A 26,464-nucleotide genomic window follows, 5' to 3' on the forward strand; every position below is an offset into this window, starting at 1 on the left:
GCCTTGGGGTACTCCTGCCTTTGAAGTGGGCAGTTGTGGATGTGCCCGTGTACAGTGTGGGGACTTACAGACTTGACCTTTCTGGCATGCAGGGAAGTAGGCTAAGCACAGAGATGGCCAGGACAGGTAAGTCAAACAGCATTAGGAGCAAGAAGCTGGTTAGTAAGGAAAAGAGTCACAGGACTCAGGACCTTCACAAAACTGCCATGGGTGGGAAAGAATATCTGAAAGCATCCAAATATATAAACATAAAGGAAGAAGAGGATTTCTTTGGGGTACCTCAAAATGAGTAATTAGGAGTTATCAGAAGGCAAATGAAAATATAAACCAACTACAAGAATATTCCTTAAAATTCAGACTGGCCTGGCAGTGATGGCACTAGCCCCTGTGGGGAGTAGGGGCAGCATCTACCTTTGTGCTGACTGGTATTTACAGTTGAGAGCTCCTGATTTTATTTTGGGCTTTATTCCCTATAGTCACGCAAACTGCGGCACAATACTCCACCTTGTTTCTAGCACTGGAAAGTACTTCGTATTCACCACTACCCCAGAACCCCTAGAAAAGCAACACAGACATTGCACAGGGTGAAATCTTGGCTGCTGCTAAAGTCAATGGGAGTTTTACTCTCTGACTTTGAAAGCATGTAGTGAATCCTTGCCTTTAGCTCTACATAGCTCAACTCTGACTCGTAAGAGAATTTTAATTTTTCAGGAGCTCACTGAACAAAGAGTCTACTGGCTACAGCATAGCTGTTTAAGCAGGACAAGTTCCAATCAGGGCTACCTACGAGTTTAGCTGAAGCAGCAGTAACACCAGCAGTGTTAACAAGGATGAAGAGGGTTAATTAGCAAGTTGGGTGGTAAAAATGCCAGCAGTTGCCAGAACATCTCCACTTAGTCTCCCATCACAGTAATTCCCTGGTTTTATCTGAACCAGCACTAGCAGTGATGAGGTAGTTTTTCTCCTACTCCTCTTTGGAGACCCAGCCAGGACAGGCAGACTGTCACATTATGAGTTCCTCCTTTCCCTCTTTGAATAGCAGCAGGAGCTTGGCCTTGAGTATGCACCATTACCTTTATAGAAGGGAAGGAAATACAAAAAATTAATGCCAAAACCAATATTGTTTCAATCACATTTGGTACTTTATACGCCTGTTTTGTTCGGTTTGGTATAATACTATTTATGTCCTGAAATCTACACTGTGAAACATACAGAATATACATTATGGAAGAATTCCCACTGCTGCTACAACATCAGCCTCTCCATTTCCAGAAGCTCGGGACTGTACATCCATCACCTGCATGATGCACTAGTGCCAGGTTTGCATTAAGAAACAACTGGGGTTTTTTAGCTCCTCCTGAAAATTAACTCTGGTTCAATTTTTAAACTGACTGGCTTCATTCTGCAACCACCAGAGTTGAAGAATAAAAACTCTGTCACAATTTTTCATGACACCAAAACTCATGCCATATCAACAAAATATTATCTGCATCTGAAAGACTGGCAAAAGGAGGTAAATGGTAACTGCAGGCTGGTGCTCTGGCTAGACGGATTTTTGTGCTTGGCTTGAACCCACTGATTTGAAAATGAGGCCTCATGCACCTGCTTGCCTAGAGCAGCTTATAGGATTGGGGTCAGAACTGCAGCTACCAGGGGATGCCTCTCCCTCAACCCTGCCTCCAGGTTTTTCTTATCATCATCATGCTTATATCATCTTTGGTAGCACTAATGCAGCCTGATCTCTCTAAACTATGTCATACTAGTAGAGCGAAGAAAAAAAAAAAGCTTGTCTGCTCTCTCTCCTTTGTACTCTCCTTTTTTTTTTTCATTTGTTAGGTATGGTGACCTCTGTGAGAGTGCCAGATTTATTTTGGCAAATTTGGCTGCTAATTCATATCTACTAGGACTGAAAGACATGATCTGAATTTGGGATGTCTCTGTGTTAATAATCTGTTTGTTATCTTAATAAATATTTGTGAATTGTTTATCTGACACATGACATGTTTATTATTACAAATATGCTTATTGGTCATGATTCACATTGGTCTCTGTTATTTTGGACTGTTTTCATTTATCTGTAGGCAGCTCATGCTGTTTTATATATTCTGTCACAGTTGGTTGTGTTTTGCCTTTTTGTGCTGATCTCTGTAAAAAACACAGCACATAAGAAATTAATAACAATGAGAATGTTTCCAAAATCATCACTCTACCACATCCATCCAGCAGTAATTTAAATGTGTTTGAAACAGAGTACAAATCTGAACAGATGGGAAGCTTTTAAACAATTCATAACTTAAGACATCAGCAAATAACTCTGGATGCTTTAGGATTGAGACCTGAAACTAAGACAGAGTCAATGGAAACACTGGTGTTGTCTTTTGACCAAGCCCCAGGTACTCACATGCTCCTGTGCAGTGACATCTTTGGAGAGAGGACTCTGATCGTGTGGCCTTGATCCCTCATTCAGGTATGTGATGCTGTCCTTGTTCCTCAGTAGTGCACAGAAAGAGAGGTATGTACAGCTGGAGCAAAGATCTGATGCTCCCTGCTACAGGGTGCTGTGAATGCTAAAAATGCAGACAGGTTCAAGGTGAGATCTGCCAAACTGATTGAAGAGAAAACTATTAAGGTTTGGTTTTAATGCAAGGGTATCACCTGTGTCTCAGGAAGTCTGGTCGGAAGCATATTTTGGGAAAGTATCACTTTGTGTTCCTCCCACTGTAATTCTCTTTCCTAGGCATCTGATTTTTGTTATTTATAAGCTTTTAAAATCTTACACAGCGGATTTCAACCTAACTTTCAAATTTTGAGGTTTCCTTTCAACCATACTCAGCATGTCTTTATAACAAATACTCAGCTGTTCTCTTCAGTTTACCGAGAAGCACTTCAGATACCTCCTGCCCTCACACCTTTCTGCCTCCTTCTGCACATTCACTTCTCTTCCACAACTTCCACAACAGTGTTGCCTGCAGACCAAACATCAGCCTTCCCCCTGCCTCAGTTCTTCCCACCCCAGTGACTAACAGCCTATCCATCGTCAGTTCCCTGCCCCGTCAGTTCTTAACGTTCTCCGTATGTATCATGTTTCCCAATTCACACTGGTTTTCTCTCCCCACCATCCAGCCACTGTTACTGCTTCTCGCTCCTAAGCCCTCCCTCCCTCCAGGGACAAGACCCCTTATACTTTGCCATTTCTCTCTCCACCTTCCCAAGGTGAGCACTGTAGAGAGTGCTGCAGAGGGAGGAGTAACTGAACTGTCATCTCTGCATGGGATGGAAAGAAAGAGCAGTGCTGCTGTGAGCTTTGGGGATTATTTTTTTTTGTTCTTTTTAAAAATGAGTGTAGTGTTGCTTGAGAAGATACTTCTGCTTACTATCTGAAAAGGTCTGCTAGGCTGCTTTTACTTGGGAGATGGGCAAACATAGCAGCCAGCAAATCAGTGGGGAATTTCTCACTGGCCAAGTTAAATATTGTAAGGTTTCAGCTGCTTGCCTTGTCACTAGATTGGCTTCAACCATTGCCAAAATCCTATCAGTTGTGAAGAAATTAATGACAAAATGGCTTGCACCCAGAGCTTAACCTTATGTTAAACTAATGCATGCAACACAAAAACTAGACTTATGATCTGCCACCATTTGGCCTATCTCCTGCTCTTTACATCTAGGCCTCCCCAAATAGAGTGGTCTTTTATGTTCTTTGCAAGAGGCTGTGTAGACAGAGGTCCTACCATATGGAGTCAGTTGCAGGAATGTGGATGGTGGTAGATGTCTGAAGCAATTCTGCCGTGTTCCTCAAAGAAGAATCCGGAGCAAGTTCTGCCAGTTTTGAGTCACAGGATCCTTTTTGTCTCTTCATTTGCTCCTTGAAATGCTTTCACGCACCAAAACAGAACATAGAAATATTTATCACAAGTCAGCATGTCTGAGCATAAGGGATCCTGTCTGTAAGCAGATCTGAAGGCAAAGGTTAACCTTAGTAGAAGCCTGACCCCATAAATAATGAACAATAAGAGACAGGAACACATCTAAGCAGCGACCTCTTCAGCAAATATTTGGCCTGTCTCTAGTTGCACCACACTGTGTATCAGCAAGTCTGAAGGATTACCTCAAAAGCAAAAAAAAAAAGAGATGCAATTTAAAAAAAATGCATCATTTAAAGAGTTCAGTTCGGTTAGCTTGCTAAAAATAATATCATCAGGTGATCTGATCAGTCACCTTCAAGGAGAGAAAAGCTTTAGGACTAAAGAGCGTTTTACCCTACTGGAGAATGGCATAAGTACTCATGGCTGGAAAGTAAAAAGGATAAATTCAAATGAGAAAAATATTCCAACTTGTCAACAATCACAGAGATTAACTATAGTGACAAAATATCAAGGAATGAGGCAAATGATCTACCTTTTACTATCTTCACAGTAGTACCAGAGGCATTTCTGGAGGTATGTTTTTCTTAAACTCATATTCCAGGTTTATTAGCTGCATGAGATTATATGGTATGTAGCACATCAGGGCAGATGCGTTATTGATTTGTCCTGGCCTTAATTTCCCTGAGAAGTCAGCATCTGCTTACCCCTGTTATATAACGGGAGCACAGACCAAACAAGCCACGCTTTCAAGGTGAAACAGGATGCCACGGAGGGTCTGGAATCAGAAAGCATTGGAGTCAACAGCAGTGCTTCTTCTGCATTGAGTAAAGACAGGAGGAGTCCTCTGGCATCTTCATGCTTAGTCCAGCACCTAAAAGCCAGGTGGTATGGCCTGCAGTCTTACCTTCTTAAAACTGAAGTCTGCAACAAGGTGAAATCTCTCTCTTGTGTTGGAGCTGTTGAATTGTTAATTCATACTGATATCACAAAATCAGAAGAAAAGGGAAAATACCTTGTTCTATAAATCAAACATAAAGAGCTGAGATGTGATAAGGACAAATACTTGGTTGGTTTTTTTTTTTCCTCTTCAGTGGAACACAGCTAAGCTGACATACAAATATTTTAAACAGCTGCTCATCAGAAAAATGCTATATTGTAGCCTTAGCTGAAATGTATACTGTTCATGCATGTGTTTTGTTTTCTTGACAGTACTTGATCTCTGCCACTGCAGAAAAAGCTTCTATCCGGAGTATGAGTTTAGACTTAATGTTATTCCTTTTTTTTCCCCCCCTTTTTTTTTCCTGTGTATCTTATGCAAGGTCAGATCACAAAAACTTGTCCCATCTGAAAATCCCCATGTAATTCAGTGGGACTAGTCACATAAGATTTGGAGAATCAAGCTCATACTCAATTTTTTCATTTTACTGCAGTATTTACAAAAGACTGAACAACTGTCAGTTAAAACAAAAACCTGTCTGACTCTGAAGAAAATGTCTCTGTGTAGCTTTTGCTCTCTATAATTAATCAATTAAGTGGTCAAAGCTTAATTTCATGCAAAAGACAGGAGATAATGTAACATTTAACAACATTTAAAAGGGAAAGTGCATTCTAAAGAGGGACCTTGATTCCTTTTAATTTGCAGTAAATAATGCAAAGCTGCAATAGCACAGTTCAAATACAGTCAAGATTTTAAAATGTGTCAAAACCACACATCTCAGCTAAGGCTATGATACAGAATTTGTACCTTTTTCCTGATGAGCAGCTGTTTTAAAATATTTATATGTCAGCTTAGCTGTACTCCACTGAAGAGAAGAAAAAAAAAACATTGAAAGAATCTGAAATATTTGTCCTTACCACATCTCAGCTCTTTATGTTTGATTTATAGAACAAGGTATTTTCCCTTTTCTTCTGATTTTGTGACATCAGTATGAATTAACAATTCAACAGCCCCAACATGAGAGAGAGATTTCACCTTGTTACAGACTTCAGTTTAAAGAACGCAGGTAGGACTCAGACCATGCCACCTGTCTTTTAGGTGCCGGACTGAGGTAGAAGATGCCAGAGGACTCCTCCTGCCTCTACTCAATGCTCGTCTGAATGAGAGGAAGCACTGCTATTGAGTCCAGTGCTTTCTAATTACAGACCCTCACTGGCATCCTATGTGATTGTGGGCAACACACTTTACTTGGTCTTAGCTTCATTTTATCCATCTGTTTAACTGGTCTAAGCAGAGAGTGACTTGGCTTAGACTCAAGATAGTGAAACATCTCTCATTGATCTGAATAGTTTTGGATGAGGCCTCAAGTGAAAGAAGCATTCAGGAGATGCAGATTTTTTTCCCCATGCATGAATTATGCATGAGTACATTATGATTGTCTTAATTCTATCCTCTATTTTGAAATTATTCATCTAATTCCTGCAGAATTTTTTTGGCCTGTAGGCTGTTCACAAGCAGTTCTGAGAATCTCTACTCAAGCAGCTGCTAACTTCCAGGTGGAGCTGAAAACACCCTGTCTTTCCCCAGAAATCAGAATGGAAGGTGGCAACACGAGACCGTGATTCTTGTGTCTCTTCTCTCCCATCTTTTACTCTAATTCTGTTTTTTTTTTAATATGATTTGTGTTATGCTTCCTTGTGTGTACTTCTTAAGAACCGGATGAGAATGGATCAGGGAAAGACTGGCTGCGGGGATTTCACTCGAGATTCTGCCACAGTTTTGAGAGAGACAAGAAAAGGGGGAGAAAACATTAGGTTAATTAAGGTCGGTTGGCCAACATTAAATCTGCCTTTCCTTGAGTACTAAGGACCTGACCTTGAACACCAATAATCTTTGTTGTATTCTGGTGCGCTTGTACACAATCCTCCTTCTACTAAAAGACAGACAATAGAAATACATGTCTTATAGAAGTATAAAGAAACATACCATAAGCTCATAAGCTTATGATAATAAGACCATAAAATCATAGCTGGGAACCTAAGCTATATGCCCTGCATCTCAAACTGGTGGCACTTTGGATACTGAATTACTAGGAGAAAGTTGTTACCTTGCAAACCCTGCGCATGGAAGATGGAGGAGAATGGGTTCAAATGCAAGAACTGGGGAGAAGACTGCCTGGATTTGCTGTGAGGAGCCCCTGTCTGGGAGAAAGAGATGGAGTGTAACTGAGAGGAGGTAAGTGCCTTGAACAGAATTTCTAATGGAAAAACATGGGAAGTCTCTGCCTGTCAAAAGGGTGGAGTGATTTGTTTGCATAAATTTTCAGCGAGCTATTGCAAATTAAAGGGGGATTAGGACCTCTCAGAAAATGTTACAAGAACAGTCTGCAGTGAAAATTTTTCTGCAGATGAAACACCTGAAGATGTTACTATCTTCCCTATTGTGTATGCTTATTTGTATACCCTTATTTATGGATTCCCTCTCCTCTGACTGAATTAAATAGCTAAATAAATATAAAATTAAATCATGTAGTATTAGACCTTTCCATTAAATCCTGGGGCTTGAGTCATTTGCATTTTGTTTTGTTTTTATAATTCATGCTTATTTTAATTACTACTCCTGCACTTTATTTGTAATTGTCTGTGCGATGCCCAAGCACCTTGCTAAGTGGATAAGGGAAGCACTTTATTCCATAACAACATAATTAATCCATTATTATTCATTATTCTTTTTTCTGGAATGGACTGAAAAGAATCAGGACTTTGAAAAATACAATAACAACAAATTATCTATGGCAAAAATAATTTTAACAGAATTCATACTTTCCTCATCTTCACCATTATTTCCCTCTAGATATCATCTCTCCTGAAGAGAGAAGCAGCAGCATTTAATGACCTGAAGATTGGGCTAAATGCCAAAGATGTTTGAAATCAGAGATCTGTCCCCCCACCTTCCTGCATGGCTTGGACAAGTCATTTAACCACTCTGTATCCCTATTGCCCTATTTCTGATGGCTACAATCCTAACATTCACCTTCTACAGAACAGCAAAGCTTACTTCACTGATGTGCAGAGCTTTGCAAATGATGTATGCTAGGTAATGTGGCAGCATAATCAAAGGGACACAACAATGGCTGGATAAAAGAGGAGGCGGTTCCTAGCTATGCAGGATTCTTGCTTACCGAGTGGAAGATGACATTCAGTTCCTTCTGATATCCTTTGCAGATTCCTCCTGAATGAATACCCTGTCTTCACTGAATTTTCTTATTACAGAGGATTATGCAACTCTATTACCTCTTGAAGTTTTGTAAGGAGATCCCTGCATAGTCTTTCATGTTAGGCACAAAAGCATTCTGCTGTATTTTCCTTTGGCACCTGTTCTCTGTAGAAATCTGGAAGGTCAAGGCTGGTCTTACCAGTTTTGTCCACCAGTCACCACACCCACACAGTAAACAGGTTTCTTTCCGATTCTCCTAGCCTGCTTGTTTTTAGTTTACCAATCCATGGCTGTAGGTATCTGTTTAATTTATGACAAAGATTTATTAGTAGAAACCAGGCTAATGAGGCTGGTCAAGCAAATTAAAGGTGCAGAAACAGTGAATGAATACATCGGGTCCACTCCGCGCAGTAGAAGTCACATATTCTGACAGGCATTCAAGCATCATGACAAAAGACTTCCATGCTGTTTTGCCCCATCCTCAATCATCCAAACCAGGATGATTTTTTCTTTATAGTTAGTATTCCCTTAAGAATACATGCCACGACCTGGCTGACTATACCCGGATAGGCCAGTACTATGTCTATGACCCTTATTTCTGTCGCTTTTATCCAGCTGAGCTGCAAAGGAACATGATGTCCACTGCAAAGACAGAACTCTGCACAGGACTTGCCTTAAGAGTTAAAACAGCCTCCTCTATTATGCAAGATAATCTCTGCCTGAAGTCTCTCCTAACAAGGACAATGGGTGTGCGGGGGTGGGGGGGTGGGGGGGTGGGGGGGGTGGGTGGGGTGGGTGGGTGGGGGGTGTACACATACACATGTGAGCGTACCCATAGCCATCCCTGGTTGTTTCCCAGAATGTATTAATGCCAAAAGCACGTTATTTCCATTAGTGTCCCTGGACTCTGTTCCTGTGAGGCAAGACTGAAGTGATGCTGCTCAGTAGTGTCTCTGAAAGGTCAGCATACCAGCACAATTTCCCAAATGATCACTTCCACTCTTCCCCAAATATAGCTTAGGTATTTTCACTTCCCCTGTCTTTCTCTGTGTGCCTTTTTTCACACTCCCCTATAACCATCTCTCCCCTTGTTAAATAATGCCAGCTCCCGCTCAGTCAACTCCCTGTCACAAAGCATTAATGACACACTAGGCAATGAGATGGAGGAAGGTCTCCCCTAAAACTTCCCAATAAAATCATAAGTGTGTGGGATTTTAATGCTCTTACTCCTTAGAGTTCACTCCGAGGTCTTCCCCCAACACACAGGGGACATATGGCAACATTTCACAATCCCCCAAAGCCACATCTAAGTGCTTGCAAGAGAACTGTGAATAGCAGTCCTTTTTTAGGAGGAGTCTGTGAACAGCTTCTAATCCTGGTGATCCTGTTTGCATCAGTTTACATTCCCAGGGCTATCTGTGAACAGAAAAGACTGGAAATACACCTTTCAGCTCATCTGAATCAGAGATCTCCTTTACATTACTCGGTTCCTCTATTCAGGAAACCCTTGCTATGGTGCAGCTTTTGCTGATCTGAAAAGACAAAACAAGAGTAGTTTTACACTCAAAATCACCCACTTAAAAACAGTTGCTTTTTGTTCTGTGGCCTTACACCTTTTGTACGCTCAGTCAAATCTACTGACATGCTGGCCTAAAACCAGGTCTGACTGCTCGTTACACCTCCTGGATCTTCAGCACCCACAGTGATTGGAAAGGAGACCTCTTTTTTACGCTTTACGGAAATCATCAAAAATGTTCATGGATCTACACAGCAGTTTATTACCCTTAGCCAGGTTACTTATTGATAAATATAATAGAAAGCACACAGTTTCTCAGACCCAAGGTTGTAAGTTTGCGAACTCTTAAGGCTGTGGATGAGGAAGGGCAAGGGAAGGTTATTTCCTGAGAAATTAAGAAAACCTGCACCGCGTCTAGCAGCAGAGGCCCCGCCTGTCACTTCTCTGGTATTACATCCACAGCCCCCACACCCCCAGCAAAACTCCACAGTGAGTCCTAAGAACCTAAAGGACACCAAAGGCTCAGAGGAGTGATGAACTTGCAAGGAAGCAAGGAGGTTCCTCTAACACGCGTTTTGCTTTGTAAGTCCTTCCCTCGGGTTCAGAGTTAGCCCTGCTTTCTGCACGCTAACAAGGTAAGAAAAAATCACGACCGTGATCAACAGGGCAGCCAAGACCAGCCCCAATTATTCAAGTCACTTAAAAAAAAATAAATAAATCACTAAGTCGCCCTGGGGGAAAAAAAAAAAGGATAGCAACACCTAGAAGTGCCAGGCGGGGCGGAGAGAAGAACGGGTGTTGGAGAGGCTGCGAAGGGCCCCGCAGGCGCTGCCCGCTCCCGCCCCTCAGCACCGGCCCTCAGCACCGGGCTCCCCTCAGCACCGGGCTCCCCTCAGCACCGGGCTCCCCTCAGCACCGGCCGCTCCGCAGCGGAGCGACGCGGCACCTCCCAGACGCGGTCCCTCCCAGACGTGGCCGGCCCGGCGCCCGCCGCCTCGCTGAGGGGGAGTGTGTGTGTGTAGGGGGGGGGCACGGCGGCGGCGGCGCCCCGCCACGCCAGCTTTCCTCTCAGAAACACCGGCCCGGCCCGCGCACCGGGACGGGACCTCCCGCCACCCTCCCGCGCCTGCGCGGCCCTGCCGTGGGGGGGGGAGGGGGGGGCGGGGTCTCTGCGGCGGATCCCGCCCCGCTCCCCTTCCCCCGGCCTCGCCGTGCGTGGCGCGCGGGGGCAGAGCCGGGCGCGCGAGCCGCCTCGCCTCGCTTCCCCTCCCCTCCCCTCTCTCTCGCGCTCTCGCGCGCGCGAGCGGCCGTTGGTCGCGCGGGTGCGTGCGTGCGTGCGCGCGCGCGCGCGTGGGGCGGTGAGGAGGCGCCTCCCCGGCAGCCCGCGCCGCTCTCGCCGGAGCGCCGGCGGCCGGGCAGGGGGGCCCGGGCCGGCAGCCGGGGCATGGAGAGCCTGCTGGAGAACCCGGTGCGCGCCGTCCTCTACCTGAAGGAGCTCACCGCCATCGTGCAGAACCAGCAGAGCCTCATCCACACCCAGCGCCAGCGCATCGACGAGCTGGAGCGGCGGCTGGACGAGCTGAGCACCGAGAACCGCAACCTCCGCGGGCAGCAGCCGGCCCCCGCCGAGCCGCCGGCGGCCCCCGCGCCGCCCCAGGGCCCCCCGCCCGAGCAGCCCCCGCCGCCGCCGCCGCCGCCGCCGCCGGGCCAGCCCGACCCGCTCCAGCACCACCAACAGCTCCCGGCGCAGCAGCCGCCGCAGCCGCCGCCGCCGCCGGCGGGCAAGCAGGCACCGGCGGGCCCCGGCGGCAGCGGCCGGGCTCCCGGCCACCAGCACCCCCCTCTCCAGCCCCACCAGCACCCCGCCGAGAAGGACGGCAGGGAGAAGGGCTGCTGCGCCGCTCTGCTCCAGCACAAGACCCCCCAGGCCATCGGCAAAGGCGTCCTGAGCCGGAGACCGGAGTAAGTCAGAAGGGGGAAGGGGGCGGGCAGGGCTGGCGGGCGGTGGGGGGGGGGGACGACACACAGGAGCGTAGCGGGCTCTTCCCGGGCCCGGATCCAAGAGGGAACTGGGTTATACCCCCCTGCAGCCTTGCGCGGGGAGAGGCAGTGTGTGGGTGGGTGGGGAATCCCTTCCTCGATGCATTCTCGGGGAGAGCAGGCAGAGTGCAAAGAGGAGCCGGGTTGCTGCTGCTTCCAAGAGGCGTTTGCCTCCTAGTTCACTGCTTTTATTTTTACGTGCAAGTGTCCGTGGCCCGTTTGAACCCGCTCGGGCCGCTCACCCGCGGTGCTCACACACAGCACCGTGCCCTCGTTGTCTGTCGTAAACAAATGAGTCTTTGATCGAAGATGAGTCCGGTTTAGCTCAGGCAGGGAGAAGCTTTGCAAAAGACAGCAGCATTGTGGCAGCTTCTGTTTGCCTTAAGTCGCTGGTATCTGTAGAAAACCCCCATCATCCTTGGAATGAGCCGGGATTTTCCTGCCCTGGCTGATGTAAGGTGTCTAGGGTCTGCATTATATTGCACATGAGGTATATATGTTCATAGAGATACAGATGCTGTACATATGTTTGACATTTAGGATGCTTATTGCACTTGTGTGTGGGTTGGTTTTTTTTTTGGTTTTTTTTGGGTTTTTTTGTGAGTGGCACCTGATACTGATCCAGCTCTTCAAAAGGACAAAGTATTTTTTGCTGGTGTTTCCTCTTAAGTGAAAAAAGCGTGACTACTACTACTGAATACTGATAATGGTTTATATGCATGCATGTATGGTAAACAGGGATGAGCATTCCAGCACTATAGGTGGTGGAGGAGGCTACTACTGAAGAGTCACATTTTCTTGGATTACGTATCCAGTATACACCACCAGTTTACCAGCTGGTAATTACAACTGCGCTCAGTATTGTATTGTCCTTTGTTTAGGCACTTTGAAAGCAGGGGAATGTTTTCTGGTTGAAAGCCAGAGTTAGTGAAGTTAGGAAGAGAAGCACAGTTTCTGATGTGGCTTCTTTTATGTAAGAAAGAGGCTAATACAAGTAGTAAAACTAGATTGGAATTTCTCTGCTAGAACGAACTCTATTGTTTTGGTTATAGTAACGTCAAAACAAATGAAGTATGCAGCACACTGTATAGCCCCAAACATCTTCCTTGTCTGACACTTTAAATAAAAGGGCCCCTTCTCTCTCATGTTTGTTTTGAATACACAAGCATAGCTACAACATGGAGCTGGATTTTCAGCTCCAGCTTCTGTGGTGTAAGTAGGGTTACACCACTTCATAACAGCTAAGCATCTATCGTGATTCTGTGAAAATCAGTGGAGAAATTACTACTGAAAGGAATACTATTAAAGGAGTATGTATGGTCAAGGCATGCTTGAATCGAAAAAGACAGATCCATACTTCTAAAATACTGCACTGTAAGACACAATTTTGCAATCACAACTTAATGGAAGTGAGTGGGCTACTTAGAGTATTAATACAGGTAGGAAGCATTTGCAGGATCTGGCCCTTATTCATCATGCAATAGATGGAGTTTTAAAAAGACGTAGGCCCAGATCCTGAACTCATGCCAATTGGTGTAAATCCAGAATAGCATAGCTGATAAGTCACTGAAGTCAAAACAGTAAGAAACCCATCTAAAAATGCATAATCAACCTCTTTGTTTTTTCAATAGTGAATCCCTGCAGTGAAGGCTCTGTTAGAAACATCGTATTGGCAAGGGCTTTCCTTTCTTCTGAACAGAGTTTCTAACATACGTCATTACACAGATTGAAGAATCAATTTCTATGCATAAGTTTAAATACCTCTTTCTTATTTGAGCTTTTTTTGCAGTGGGGTTTGACTGGGGGAGGAATTGTAGATTTTTTTCTTCATACCAAAATGCACAAAGAGAAGTGCATTAAGAACACAGCTGATCGCTGGTGTATCATATGATAATCTTTATATTTCAGATAGGCAGATAGATAGACCCTTTTTGTGGAAAGTCAGGGCTGCTGCTGGGGATAACAGAGCAATCCCTGCAGCGTTCTTCACTCAGGAAGGTTAAAATAGACTGCTTCTGTTTCCTTCTATAGCTTAGGCAAACCAAAATCTTTGTCTAGAAAAGGAAATATGAGAGATGCAAAACAGTCTACATTTCTGACTCCTGCAGGTTCTTTTTTTTTCCCCATTGATTGTATATGCTGGGTTTCATCCCCTCTCATCTCTGGCTGTTAGAAGGAAATCAAAGAGACTGCAAAATCTAACTTAAAGACAACTTGGATGGAGGGTGAGGAATCTTTCACCACCTATTGACAGCATGCCCAATATCCCTTATGATCCAGCTGGCCAACCTGAGAGTTGTATTTTTGCTTTAGTGTGACAGCAGGGGATGTATACTTTAATACCTACACAGACTAGGTATCTGCACTCTCTTCATTCCTCCCCACATCTAAACATGTTTTTCCCTCTATTATAAACCCTGAAATTCAATGTTACTTAAATTTTTTTCTCTTAGCCAAGAGCTTAGGAACTGACTGTTGGCTACAGAAAATGGCCACTCTAAACAGAACAGAAATGATATTTTAGCATGTCAGGATGCGGTGGCTGAAAGCAAGGGTTAAAGCAGCACCCAGGCAGTGCCTGGCTGTCACTGCCCAGTAATGGAATTTCCTCCACCTCTCACAAAACAGGAGGTTCTGGCAACATGTTTAAGTGTACTTGTGCTGGCCCTTCTCACCTCAGACACAGCCCAGGGATTTTGCTCATTTTGAGTCAGGATTGAGGTTTTTTTTCCAGCCCAGCTCACCTCAAGCCCTGGATGGAAGTGAAGACCCGAGCTTTTGGACACGCTGGGGCAGTCTTCTATAAGGGGCTTGGAAGAAAAAACAACAGAAGCACCTCTCTTATTTTAAAGAGAAGTTCAGTGTTATTTTCATTATTTGCTTTTACCAGAAAACTGATAAGTTTTCTTTTTTTAAAAGCCATTAAAAAAAAAAAAAAGCCTACATTTTAAAAGAGAACAAAACCCAAGCCCATCTCTAGAAAGGAAAGAATTCCTGAGTTATGCAGAGGCCCACTAATTGTTGCTGCATGTCATTGTGTGAGAAAGGTAGCACTGGGCTTACCTATGAAAGGAGAGGCAAGGAGAAAGATTTTTGCAGAGATTCTCAGCAAGAATTAGGCTGATTATTATTCCGCGGCATCTGTCTCTTTCTACCTTAGGAGTCTATTGCATAAGCGCCTCACAGCTTTAAAAACAAAAAAATAAGGTCATTCGTCATGGAATGTTTTGCTTCAAAAATACAGGTTGCCAAATTAGCATAGCTTAGATCACCCTTACTAGGCAGCCTCTTGTCTTAAGGGACCATCCCAAAGTATCGTGAAATCCTGTGAGTATAAATTTTCCTTCCCTTCTTTATCAGAATACTACCTTCTTTGCCAATCTCCAGTACCTTTCGTCGAGTATCAGGAAAATGCCACAGGGTTGAATTTAGTAGATTAAGTCTAAATGGCCCAAATCCTGCTGGTTTTTATCAGTTAAACTCTCAGTAGGAGCTCTGCCTATGGAAGGGCTTCAGATTTTGAGCCCATGCATTAGCTGAAAAACTCACTTCCATAAATACAATTAGAATAATAGCTAATAATCTGTTATAGTTCCTTCCATCAAAAGACATGGGTGCAATTTACAAACATTCTGCAGTAAAGTGGCATTAAAGTCTTCTTTTAACTGTGTCACCAACAGTGAAAACAAGGCATAGAAACAGTATTTGTTTAGCATGACATAAAGAATCTAAGTACTGCCTTTAATAAATTATTAGCCTGTGTTTGCTCAATGAGATACCTCCTCATGCAAAACAAACTCTTAGAACTCTTGGAAGAAATTTCCTGAAATCAGGTTTTCCCAGAGGTCTTAAAGCTCATCTAGATTTGCATTGGGCTGAAAACTATTTTATTTTATTTTATTTGGTATTGGTTTAGGATAGTATTTTTTGTCTTAGTAAAGAGGCAAGTTTTAAAAGACAATGTTAGAGTCACTTAGTTGCTGTTGTGGTCTGAGGCTGTTTGCTATATTTTTGTTTAATTTCAAAAGCTCAATTATGTAACTTTAAAAAGAAGATATTGCATATGCAGAGGTGCTGTTTTCCATAATTTTTCTTTTTAACTATGCATTAATGTTCTATTCTATGGATTATCTCCAGGGTAAAAGCATTAGACAAAATCCCACTGATTTCAATGGATACTAACAATATCTGTAAATATTGTGGTTTACTATTAACATATTTTGCTATATTTGCGCATTGCACCAGCACAAAAAAAAAAAAAGAAAAAAAAAAGAAAACCAGAACAACTCTGAATGGCTTGTGTACCCCAGATACCCATTCCTTTCACTTTGGGCGCACTAGGAATGCTACATTTGCCCTGTGCTTTCATTCTTTCAGGTTCAGATTTCTCCCAGCCTATTTCAGGGTTTAACTCCCTTGAGCTTTCACACAGCAGAAGTAGTTGCATTGGTGCTGCCGTGGGTTCTGCAAATCCCTGCTAGCAATGTATCATTTCAGCATCAAAAGTTATTTGGGGTAGAGTGCTGTAAGCTGGTTTCAAATGACAGAGGTCTGCATTGGCATAGGTACACAGATGCTAAAGCCCTGCTTAGATGATTTTGAAATAAAGAGCATAATGAGAGATAAAAAGAAAGTAGACTCTCTGCGACTATGTCGCATTTAAAGATATATCCATATTGGTTCCATCCACATTGTAATCAGCCTAAGACGTACTTTCAGACATGAACACACCTGCCTCGTATCTACAGCAGGGCCTGTAAAATCCCAGGCAGAGGCATATGGAATTACTGATTCACAACAATATTTAAGAAATAACAGATAAGTGAGAGAAGGAAAAGGTCTCAGCTTAGAAAGGGTTCAGGGTGAAGTTCTAGGTATAAAATTGCTGAGTAAAGACGGCATAAGGAATTCCTCCCACAGGGACAGCATCTCAATATGATGCTGTATAAAGTCCTGTCCAGAGCAACACAGTGTCAAGGCTGAAAATACTGTTGCGGGAAATCTCACTGGCGGGATGGGAGCCTCAGGAAGTAATAACAAGGAAGGAATTTGTGTGAAATACTGTCTAGCGGTGCTTTGGACAGATACTACCTGTGTATCTGTGTCCTGAGCCCAGTTAGAGCAGTATCTGGAGTAACAAAGACTCATACCCATCTTTTAACAAGAGAAGCCAAGTGGTCAGCAAAAAAGGTGAATTTTTTAATGCTTAAATGAGGAAGGATGCAAATGCATTATTTTGTTTTTTCTGATAAGATGGTGATATTTTTATGTCACTCAGCTATATGTTCTGTTGCAGCCAGGCTGCTCTTCCCTGGTGGCATGGGTACGTTTCTTCCACATGCTTTGTGTTGGCCCATTTGGTGTCACTTCCCAGGCAGATCCAAGGTAAAGCTTTATGAGAGGACTTTAGGAGCAATGGGCTCACATGACAACACTGTTAGCATTCAAAAAAATTCACGCATGGCCATTTGAAAGAGGTATAAATGGAAAAATGTCCCAAATTAATAGGTATTAACAATGCCCTTGAGAATTCCTGCCAGGGACTCAGTGCCAGGTGACTCCTGGACTGGCTGTCCCATTCTTTGCAGCACGTACAGTGTGGAAGGACACCCGTTGTTCTGAGATTGCAACAAGCAACTGATACTTCCATGTCCTTCATAAAATGATGCACACACAGGCATATACAATTTAGGCATGATTCATACAGTTTATGCATGCAGCAAGTGGCTACTTATATGAGGCATAGACTGTACACATTCACACCTACACCATATTTTAAATTATTTGCACTTTTAGTCAGAGTAAGCCAGAGAAATCTAGCCTTGGAATGGTCTTCTAGTCCTTAGATGGTGCCAGACCAGAGCCTGTCAGCTAGAAGTCTGGTATTCTATTAATTATGGCTTCTACCTACTCATTCAAAAAAAAGTGTTCACATGATAAAATGAACTACACTTCTGCAAGCAGAAACACCTCTAGACAAACAGCTGTGTTAGATTGTAGAAATTTCCCAGTTTTATTTTCTTTCCTTCTGCCTTGGAATCCAAGTAGAAACAGTAAAAAAGAGCTACTGTCTCTCTACCTTAATCTTTCTGTATGTAGGGTTTATTCATCTTCTGCTTTCCTGTTATTTTCCCTATAAATGCCTTGTTAGGTTGCTTGTTTTCTCCTTTCTTTCCTAGTTCAGCAGTGGTTTATTTCTCTTTTTCCATTCTCAGTTATGAAACCTTTTATTGTTTCTCCCTTAGGAAAACATTATAGAAAGCCAGAAATATTCCTCTCTTTAACAGATGGAAAATATTTCATTTGTTGTAAAATTACCTGTACCCTGTGATTGCTACTTGGTCCACATTCCGTGGAACCATATAAGAGCAAATAAGGAGAAAAGAAAAGAGTCATTTGTGAAGACAGAGCCTGAAATGTGACCATTTTCCCTTTCTTTTTCATATATTTTTTAAAATTATATATACATTTTTTCACTCAAAGAGGTGTATCTTGAAACAAACTAGTAATATTCTTGTATTTGTCTATTCTGGAGTTTGTAATTTCATTTAACTAAGCCCTAGGTGAGAAAATGAGAGTCTTGACTATTGGATTTGTTCTGGCCAATGACTCTGTTTAAGACCTCTTAGTTAGAGCATCGGACTAACAGTCTTAAGATCAAAGTTTAATTACTCCTAAATGTATTTTTAACAGACTTCTGATGCTGGACAGTCCCTTTCATCTCTGTATTCTAAGTTCTATAGCAAAGCATTTGGAGATCTATTGTTACAGATAAGAGTGGGCAGATAGATCAGGAACGATCCTTTTTATAAATTTCAGCATAGGAAGCAGCATAAAGCTCCTGTCATTACTCGCAATGTGTATTCCAAGGCGATATGTATATTTGCACATAGAAGAGAGAATGTATTTGTATGAGCATTTGTCTACAGTAAGTGTCTAAGAGCAAAGTTGAAACAGCACCTAGTTTCTGTGCTTTTTACATACAGAAAAGCAAATTGCCTGCTGGAGGAAATCTATCTTTACTGACGTCAGTACAGCCACGACAATTTACATCACCTGAGGATCTGTACCAGATTTTGTGTATCTGTCCTCATACACAAATACACATACATCCACTAGTGTAAATGAGTGTTGACAATAGCAATGGATAGCAATTCATCACAGAAATAACAGTGAACAATGAGAAAACCATTAAGCAACATTCTGCTTCTTCATATAATAGGTTTGTAATGTTTTCTTATGGTATTTTAATATAAGGTGGTAGGAGTTTTGTTGCTGCAGGGTTATAAAGATATATTTGCTCTGTTTGATAATGTTTTTTCTTTTCTCTACCCTGTGCATGCACCCTCAGCCTGCTTCTCACACAGGTATTATTTTTATTGCTTTTGCTAAGATTATGGTCATTGATCAGCTGTTATTTTCATGTGCTCTCAAGTTGCACTTTCTGAGGGGGACAGAAGAGGATCAATATTTTCCATGATAAGTCACATCTAAGAGGGGACATTTTGGTGAAATTGAAGTGATTTTGAATAAGAAATTAAAAATGGCAAACCTTATCCTTCCTGCCATCTTCTAGCTGAAAACAAGAGGGTCTGTGAGCTGCAGAGCTGATGAAGCTTGACTTCCAGAAGATTTGAGACATGGTTACATTTTCTGATGCCTAACAAGATGTGAGTTCTGATCTAAGCTTCTCCTGGTATTGAGACTTTTTTAACATCTCTCTCCAACATGGAGACTTCTGTGTAGAGTAATGGCTTCTGTTCACTCGGCAGCCTTTCACTCAGTGGAGAACCTACAGAGTTCTCTCTGTTACACCCCACAAGCTGTTTTCATGGAACTCATAAGAGGTTAGTATCTCTGAGATCACTGTTACTCACTCAAATTTGGTTGAAACTCACAGTGGGATCTGCAGTTACAAAGTAGGAACCAACACAGACACCCACACCCACACAGAGAGAGACACACATGCATAGAAGGAAAAAGGAAAAGATACATGGTCACAGAAAACTTGTTTTGCTTAGGAACCCAGGCAATAAAGACCAAGTCCTAGATGATTTTTTTAATTAGCTCACCAATACATCAAAATGGCTGAACAGTCCACTCCAGATCTGTGAACCTTTCTTGGAGCTGGTGTTCTATGTGTGATAGCCTCTTAAAAGTCTTGGAATATTAAAGTTATAAAGAATTGGGAAATTACTATAGGAATTCAGGGGGCACCTAGGTGTAGGTTTACCACTGGCAAATGAAGTCTGTTGCTCTTCCTTGCTTTGCATATCAAGTTGGTGGATCATCTTAATCCACCTGCCAACATTTGCATAGGCATGGGCTGCTGCTGAGACAGTTACTACTAGAGGGGTTAATTTATGTTTGCTGAAACACACTAAAGCATCTATGTCATTCTCAAGAGCAACAGAAAATTGACACTGAAATTATTACAGATTTAATGGATGCTTGGGATTTTCTTCAGGTTTTCCTGTACTTTGAATGTTTGTTCAAATTCTGACCTTTCTATTAAAATTCAGGACCTTGCTGTCAATCTGTTTGTCTCTGTGATGTCGATTTCCACTCAGTCCTCCAAATTGGTTCACACATACTATCCTGCTCCAGTGGGAGACTTGTTCTGACAGCACCTCCTTCAGCCTCAGCATCCAGCATCTTGGTGTTGCAGTGCCTGGGTGGGCACTACCTCCATGGAACATCCTCAGATCTGCCTCAGTTTTGGCCCTGAGGTTCTTAACAGACTTTATATGTGATAACATTTTCCAAAGAGAGGATACCTCTCCAAATTTATAGAGATTATCACCTTTCTTTCTACTTCCATTGTGGAACCAAGCTCAGACCTGTCTTTCCTTGTTTTTGCCCCTCTGTGAGTAATACTGTTTCTGTCTCTGTTGGGCTGTTCCAGGAAAAGTTTCAGCTCTGCAGTCAGTTCAGAATTCTCACAAATGTCCTTGTCTTTCATTTGCTGGTTTTTAATTTGCAAATCCATTCCCAGTAGGACACCAGTAAATTGCCTGTGTCTGCCTAGGTACTCACATGGCCCCCTTCACCATAGTAACTGAGTATCTGGATTTGTCCTGAGGGCCCATGCTGATATCCATGCACACTGGACCACTAACCTTCATCTGAACTAGCAAAGACTCTGAGGAATCTCCTCCCTTTTCTCTGAGCGTTCCCTGGTTCTCCTGCCAAAGACCTCTCTTCAAGCAGTTTTCTTCTAGAACGTTTTTTGTGCCAATAAATCTGTATCCAGTCAAACTCCTGGTGTAGAGAGTCTGCATGGCTCTGATCAGTAATTTACACTGTTTTACCATCTAGGTAAGTCTAAAAGCCAGATTCTGTTACCACTTAACTGTAAACCTGAGTGGCTGAACTCACTTAACTAAGTGGTGTCAAATTTGAAGAGACATGAGATCACTCTCATACATAACTTCTGATGTTACGGATCTTCTTGAACTGACTTCTGTCCCACCACTGGAGCTAGTTAGTTTGAGTTAGCTATTAGCCTATTAGATTCTGTGCATACTTTCCATGGCAATCATTTGGGATGGCACAGCCAACTGCTGTAATGTTTCCCCCAAGAATTCTTTATTACTCATTTGGGAAAATACTGATCTCCATGTTTGCTGCAGCAACATCCGCTGCTGGTCCCTTGTTTCTGCCAAGAAAGGAGTGAGTTTCTCATCTTTGTCAAACTGAATACATAAATATTGACTTCGCTGGACATGCTCTGACTGGAACTATTATGCCACCTTTATCACCTCATTTACTGTGGCTCTTACACAGCCAAGCAGATAAGGAATACCAGATTGTATCCTTGATGGATAAAAAGCATTGGCAAAGAGTTTCAGTCTCAGACATTCAAAGGTATTTAGCTTCCCAAAGGTGGAAGAAAGAATCTACTCGTTTTTAAGGGAAGGATCAGACTTCTGCCAAACTTCATTTGCTTTCAGCAAGTTATTTTACAGGTAGACAGAAGAAAGGAAATACTGGTAACAGGGGATCGAGGGAAGAAGGGGATGAGAGGCTTGTACAGTGTGTCTCTACTCTCTGCTAAGGGCAACCTTCAAGCTGGTTTTAAGTCTATATTAACCTGCTCTTCAAATCCCAAGCCTGAAAGCATGGCTGGAGTGTTGCCTCAGGACTACATCCCAGCGGTGTGCACATCTGCATGCTCTCCAAAGCCTCTGCAGCAGTCATAAGACAGGGTGTACCATACTTCTGGGTTCTGCAGAGGTTGTCTGTGCAGGGAGGTGCAAGCTGGTGGAAGAGTGGACAGCAGTGAGGACGAGTTACAAGGGAAAAGGGAAAGGGCCCAGGGGAACCTAGAGAATGCAGGAGGGCCAGGAGCCCCATAACCTTATCCTGCAGAGGCTGTGAAGTTTCTGAATGCCTGGCTCATTTACGTGTGCGACTGTAATGATGCTTTGATGTAGTTGCGGCGAGGGAAGGAATGACAGGGGTTTATGTTCTATTTTTATGAAGACTCTTACACAGGAGAAATTAATAATAAACAGCACACACTGAACATTATCCTTAACAGATACTGACTGGTTGAAGCCACCTCCTCAGTAGGCAACTCCTGGGCTTAAGGAAGGAGCCCACTACTGTATGCCCAGAGTCTATATGACTAGTTCTCATCAGTGTGGGATGGGAGATTTATCAGATCTCATAAAGCAATGCAGTTTAACCTGGTTGGGCAGTGCCTGGGAGATCTCCCAGAAATACCGAGTGCTAGGATAGGACAGTGGAGTATGTCTGCAGATGGCATCATTTTCAGGATATCTCTGCCTGGCATTAGCACCTGTTTTTTCAGATTAGATGTTGGGGGCCTTGATCACCTGTGTTCCCTCAGAGGATATACACAGAGAGAGCAAATGTGTTATCCTTGTTCACACGCTGGTATAAATTTGTCATCACATTCCTCTCACTGTTTTGCTTAATTGACAACAGGCCCCATTCTTCATTGTCTTCCTCTTGTGAAGTTGTTTTCTTTTGTGTGACATGAGTTTGAGATGCTAGCAAATCCTCACTGAGCAATTTTCATCCCACTACCTCAAGCACAAATGATAATATGACTTATAAAGCATAAGGAATCAGGGCAATTTTTCTGCTGCATTTTTTTACAAGGCTTCATTGCAGGCTGCTATGGCCAACTCAGATCTAACACCAGAAACGCCTGCTTTTCAGAGATGAGCACATATGCACAGTAATGTTACATTTTCTGAAGTCCTTTGGGAAGTAATGCACTTATGCACAGGTGGTATATTGCTAGTGTATGTCCCTACCAATATCTAAAAGTGCAGCAAGTAGCAAGTATGTAAGCTTTTCTTCTAGTACACCCCTAACCATGGCAAGATCTCGCTGCTGGATGAATGATAGAAATACCATGCAAAAGTAGGTGGTAATAAAAAAAAAAAAAAAATATTCTTCTGCATTACTCTTTACCCGTAGACCCTTCAGTGCTTACAAGGGTGGTCCTCATTTTACAGAAGGGCATGAAGACATGGAAAATGTTCTGCTTGAGTTCACCAGCTAGTCAAAGCTGAGAGTAAAACCTGTGTCCCAGGGCTCTGATCTGTCAAGTAGGCTACAGTGCCTTGAAAGAAGGAGACAAACAGGACAAGAAGTGTTAAATGTTATGAGGTCACTTCTATGGCATAAATAACATTGCTTTAAATCCTGAAATCTGATTCACTCCCTGGACAGCTTGATATCGGGAAAACTTTCAGCCAATTAAAGATCTATAATTTGGCCCAAAATCCTTAACAGCCATTCATGATTGGTGTCAGTTACATACACTAGTAAGAGTGAGCAGTGGAGGCTGGAGACAAAATTGAACATTGAATTTGAGGAGGAATTGAGACACGTGGTTTCAGGTTGGCAGGGCTGTGAATGTGTATTGCATGCAAGTCCAGCAAGGTTTACAAAAGCAGCTAGTCCAGCAAAAAAAAGTGTCAGAGTGAAAAAGTGGTGTAAATGTGTTGGAGTAAAAAAGTGCAAGAAACCACACATGTATGCTGGAGCGTGTTTTGTTTCTTGCAACAATGAACCAGTTATGGGTTGTACAGAATGATGAGGGGTAGCAAGAGAAGGTAGGTTAAGAGTCTATAGCCTCTGCTGTTTCAGTCTGGTTTGATGGGAGAAAGCTCTGCAAGCACATGGAAGACACCAAAAATATTCCTCTCGTGGGAGCAAAAGGAAAAGCCTCCTACGGAGGTAGGCACTGCATGTGAGCTAAGGAAGCGGAAAGTAATTATCACATCTGTGTATGTGAATGAGTTGACAGAGTACCTTCTCCAAAAAATGCTGCCTAGCAAGACGCAGTTTCTTATTAGCACAGCTATATTTTCCCTCCCCCTGTTCTCCTATTAAATACAGAGGCATACTGGGGTCTGCTGCCTCCATCCCCTCCTCCCCTGAGACAATCACAGCAGTACATGCAATCACCAAGTCATGCAGACAGTTTCAAAGTCTTGCTCTGTCAGATTTTTCCTGCCTCACCCAAGGAGAACTCTTGCATGACTGATACCTGTGGCTTAATGGATTCTGAGCTGAGGTTTTAATTTCCAGTAATAAGAGCGTTTGCATCCGCCCATCCCTCCTGCTTGTGGTACAGGGCTTGATGGTAAAAACATTTCATTAGCTCAGTCTGATTAGCTGTTACCTGGGGACATCACTTTGAGAGGGTTCCTCCATTCTGCCTGTTTTTTTCATTTAGTATTGGGGCAGGCCCCAGTGTTTTACAAACCTGAAGGGTGCTCTCTGGCACACTCTTGTGCATGTACGAGAGGGGGGAACACTCTGGAAATCCTTATACAACTTGAATACATTTCCCACAGTCAAGGGGTGCATTCAGTACAGACCTAGGCTGCATTTGATAATGACGAAGGTGGCAAGGGACATCTGGAACAAGGGCAAGAATGCCTTCAGGATGTGAATGTGCATTGGATGTTTCTGGAATTCCTTTCTCTTACCAGCAAGGAGCTACGTATGTTGGTGACTTTTTCCTCTCAGCTTGTGCTGTAGGAGTATACTGATTTCCTCAATTTTAAAGGACTCAGCACCTCAGAGGATCAGGACCTCACTCTCCTTTATCTTCCAGCTCTATTTTTTATTTCTCCATTCTGCTTTTATTTGCTGCTGTTTTGAATTCCCTGAGGTGAACATTAACCAGAGGCACAATTAGTTAACTGTTCCCTTGGGATCCAGTATGGCACTAGTTGGAGATACGTCACCAAAAATAGCTAAAATATGACCAATTTAATGACATTTCTCTATTACTACTCCTTTTATTGAAGTCTTAAAGAAAGGTTAGGAACTGAGTGGCTCCTGATAGCACAGCGGCATTTGCAAAGATATCAGCGAGAATGAAACTGGCCTTCAGGAAAAGAGCTTGGAGTCCCTCTCCAAACTTCACTGGCTCCTTCCAGACAGCACCTCCCTCCTGTTGATCCTTACTTAGCTCAACCTTGTTGTTCTTCCTCACTTGCAGTTACATCCTCTTTTTCCCCCAAAACCTCTATTCTACAGCTCTGCTGCGAGAGTAGTGTAGGTGGCAGCTACACCACAATGGCAGCATATGAATACAGCACTGCTGAGAACAAGGCTGTGATGAAGGTTTCTGTTGCTGGATTCCCAGATAGCTCTTGGGAGGACGAGGAACATGGCATGACTGCATGTACTGAACTGTGAATGGGTAGGGTGAAGTGGCACGTGAATGATACATCTGCATCCCCATGAGAATATGTCTTCCTTTCCCTCTAGATATACATCTCTGTGTGGAGAAGTGAAGTCTGAAGGAATGAGGAGTTCAAAAGTATATAAACATATATATTCACTCAACTGTCTGGGTGAACAGTCTAAGTGAGATGTGCTTTATGTCATATATATCCTGGTTTTATAACTGGTGGCTTACATGGGTTTCAGGAACCCACAGAATTAACAAAATCATCAATAAGGAAAGATGGAAGGGAAGATTTGCCCAATGGTTTTTTAAAAACCCTTAACATTTAATTGTTTTGTTTAGTGGTGTGGTGTGGTGACAACTACAGAAAAAAATCAGCTCTTTTGACCTGTGTTTTGTGCTTCAAATAGTGACTACATTCTGAACCTGGAACTAAGAAGGCTCCAGAGATAGCTTAGGCAAAGGTCTGAGTAAGCAAAAAAGAAGCCATGCTACAAGAAGGAAAGAGCTAAGTAGAGGCTTCTAAGCAAGAGGAAGTCAAGCTTGGGAAACTTGTGAAAGTGTGCAAAAAAACCACAGGTGGGACTGCTCAGGAGGCAAGCAAAATGCTGACTGCCTACCTGTTACCCAGTTCCTGCTATACGCTGAAACAAAGAGCCATAGTTACATATACCACTAAAATCAAGTGTAGCCTTCCTCAGTATTAGTCGCCAGACCACAGTCCATGGAGCTAAAAGATGTATCAACCTTTCTTGCCACTCCATTTCTGAGCTGTTGTAGCAGACAGTGTGGCAGGTGCTGTAAGATCATCAGCAGCCACAGCTTTGTTTTGACACAAACTTTAGAGATCTATTTATTGATACTGAAACAGTACATTTTGTCTACTACCACTACCCTCTGCTAGGTGGGGAGATCTCTGATGGCAAGCAGTCCATACAGTGGTTGTCATGCCAGTAGGCTACCATGGGTCTGCCTTAGGAAAAACTAGAGTGAGCTTAGTGATGTTTGTCTACCCTTTATGTAGGTATTTCCCAGGTGGCAAACCAAGGTTTGTTCAGCAGAGCTGCTGTGCATGTCCAGAACTGCATTTGTGAGGTAGGAGTTGCTGGGCAGAGTTGAGATGAATGCAAGAGGTCTGCATTTTGAGGAAGAAATGTGGAGAACTGGAGGAAGTGATACTGCAGGACTCAGGTAAAGACTAAGTG

The 26,464-nt window shown here is 43.1% G+C and overlaps 1 protein-coding gene across 1 annotated transcript in view; it reads left to right on the forward strand.

Annotated features, from left to right (window-relative positions):
* The first annotated feature begins 10,957 nt into the window (after nucleotides 1-10,957).
* Nucleotides 10,958-26,464, forward strand: part of IQSEC3 (IQ motif and Sec7 domain ArfGEF 3) — a 103,900-nt gene continuing 88,393 nt past the window's right edge. Inside the window, exon 1 of the mRNA XM_075051057.1 lies at nucleotides 10,958-11,494. Within this exon, the coding sequence (XP_074907158.1) occupies nucleotides 10,977-11,494 (518 nt within the window). The 5' untranslated portion in view covers nucleotides 10,958-10,976. The remainder of the gene's footprint in view (nucleotides 11,495-26,464) is intronic.

This window comes from Buteo buteo, chromosome 19, assembly GCF_964188355.1.
Source record: "Buteo buteo chromosome 19, bButBut1.hap1.1, whole genome shotgun sequence".
NCBI classification, from domain to species: Eukaryota; Metazoa; Chordata; class Aves; order Accipitriformes; family Accipitridae; genus Buteo; species Buteo buteo.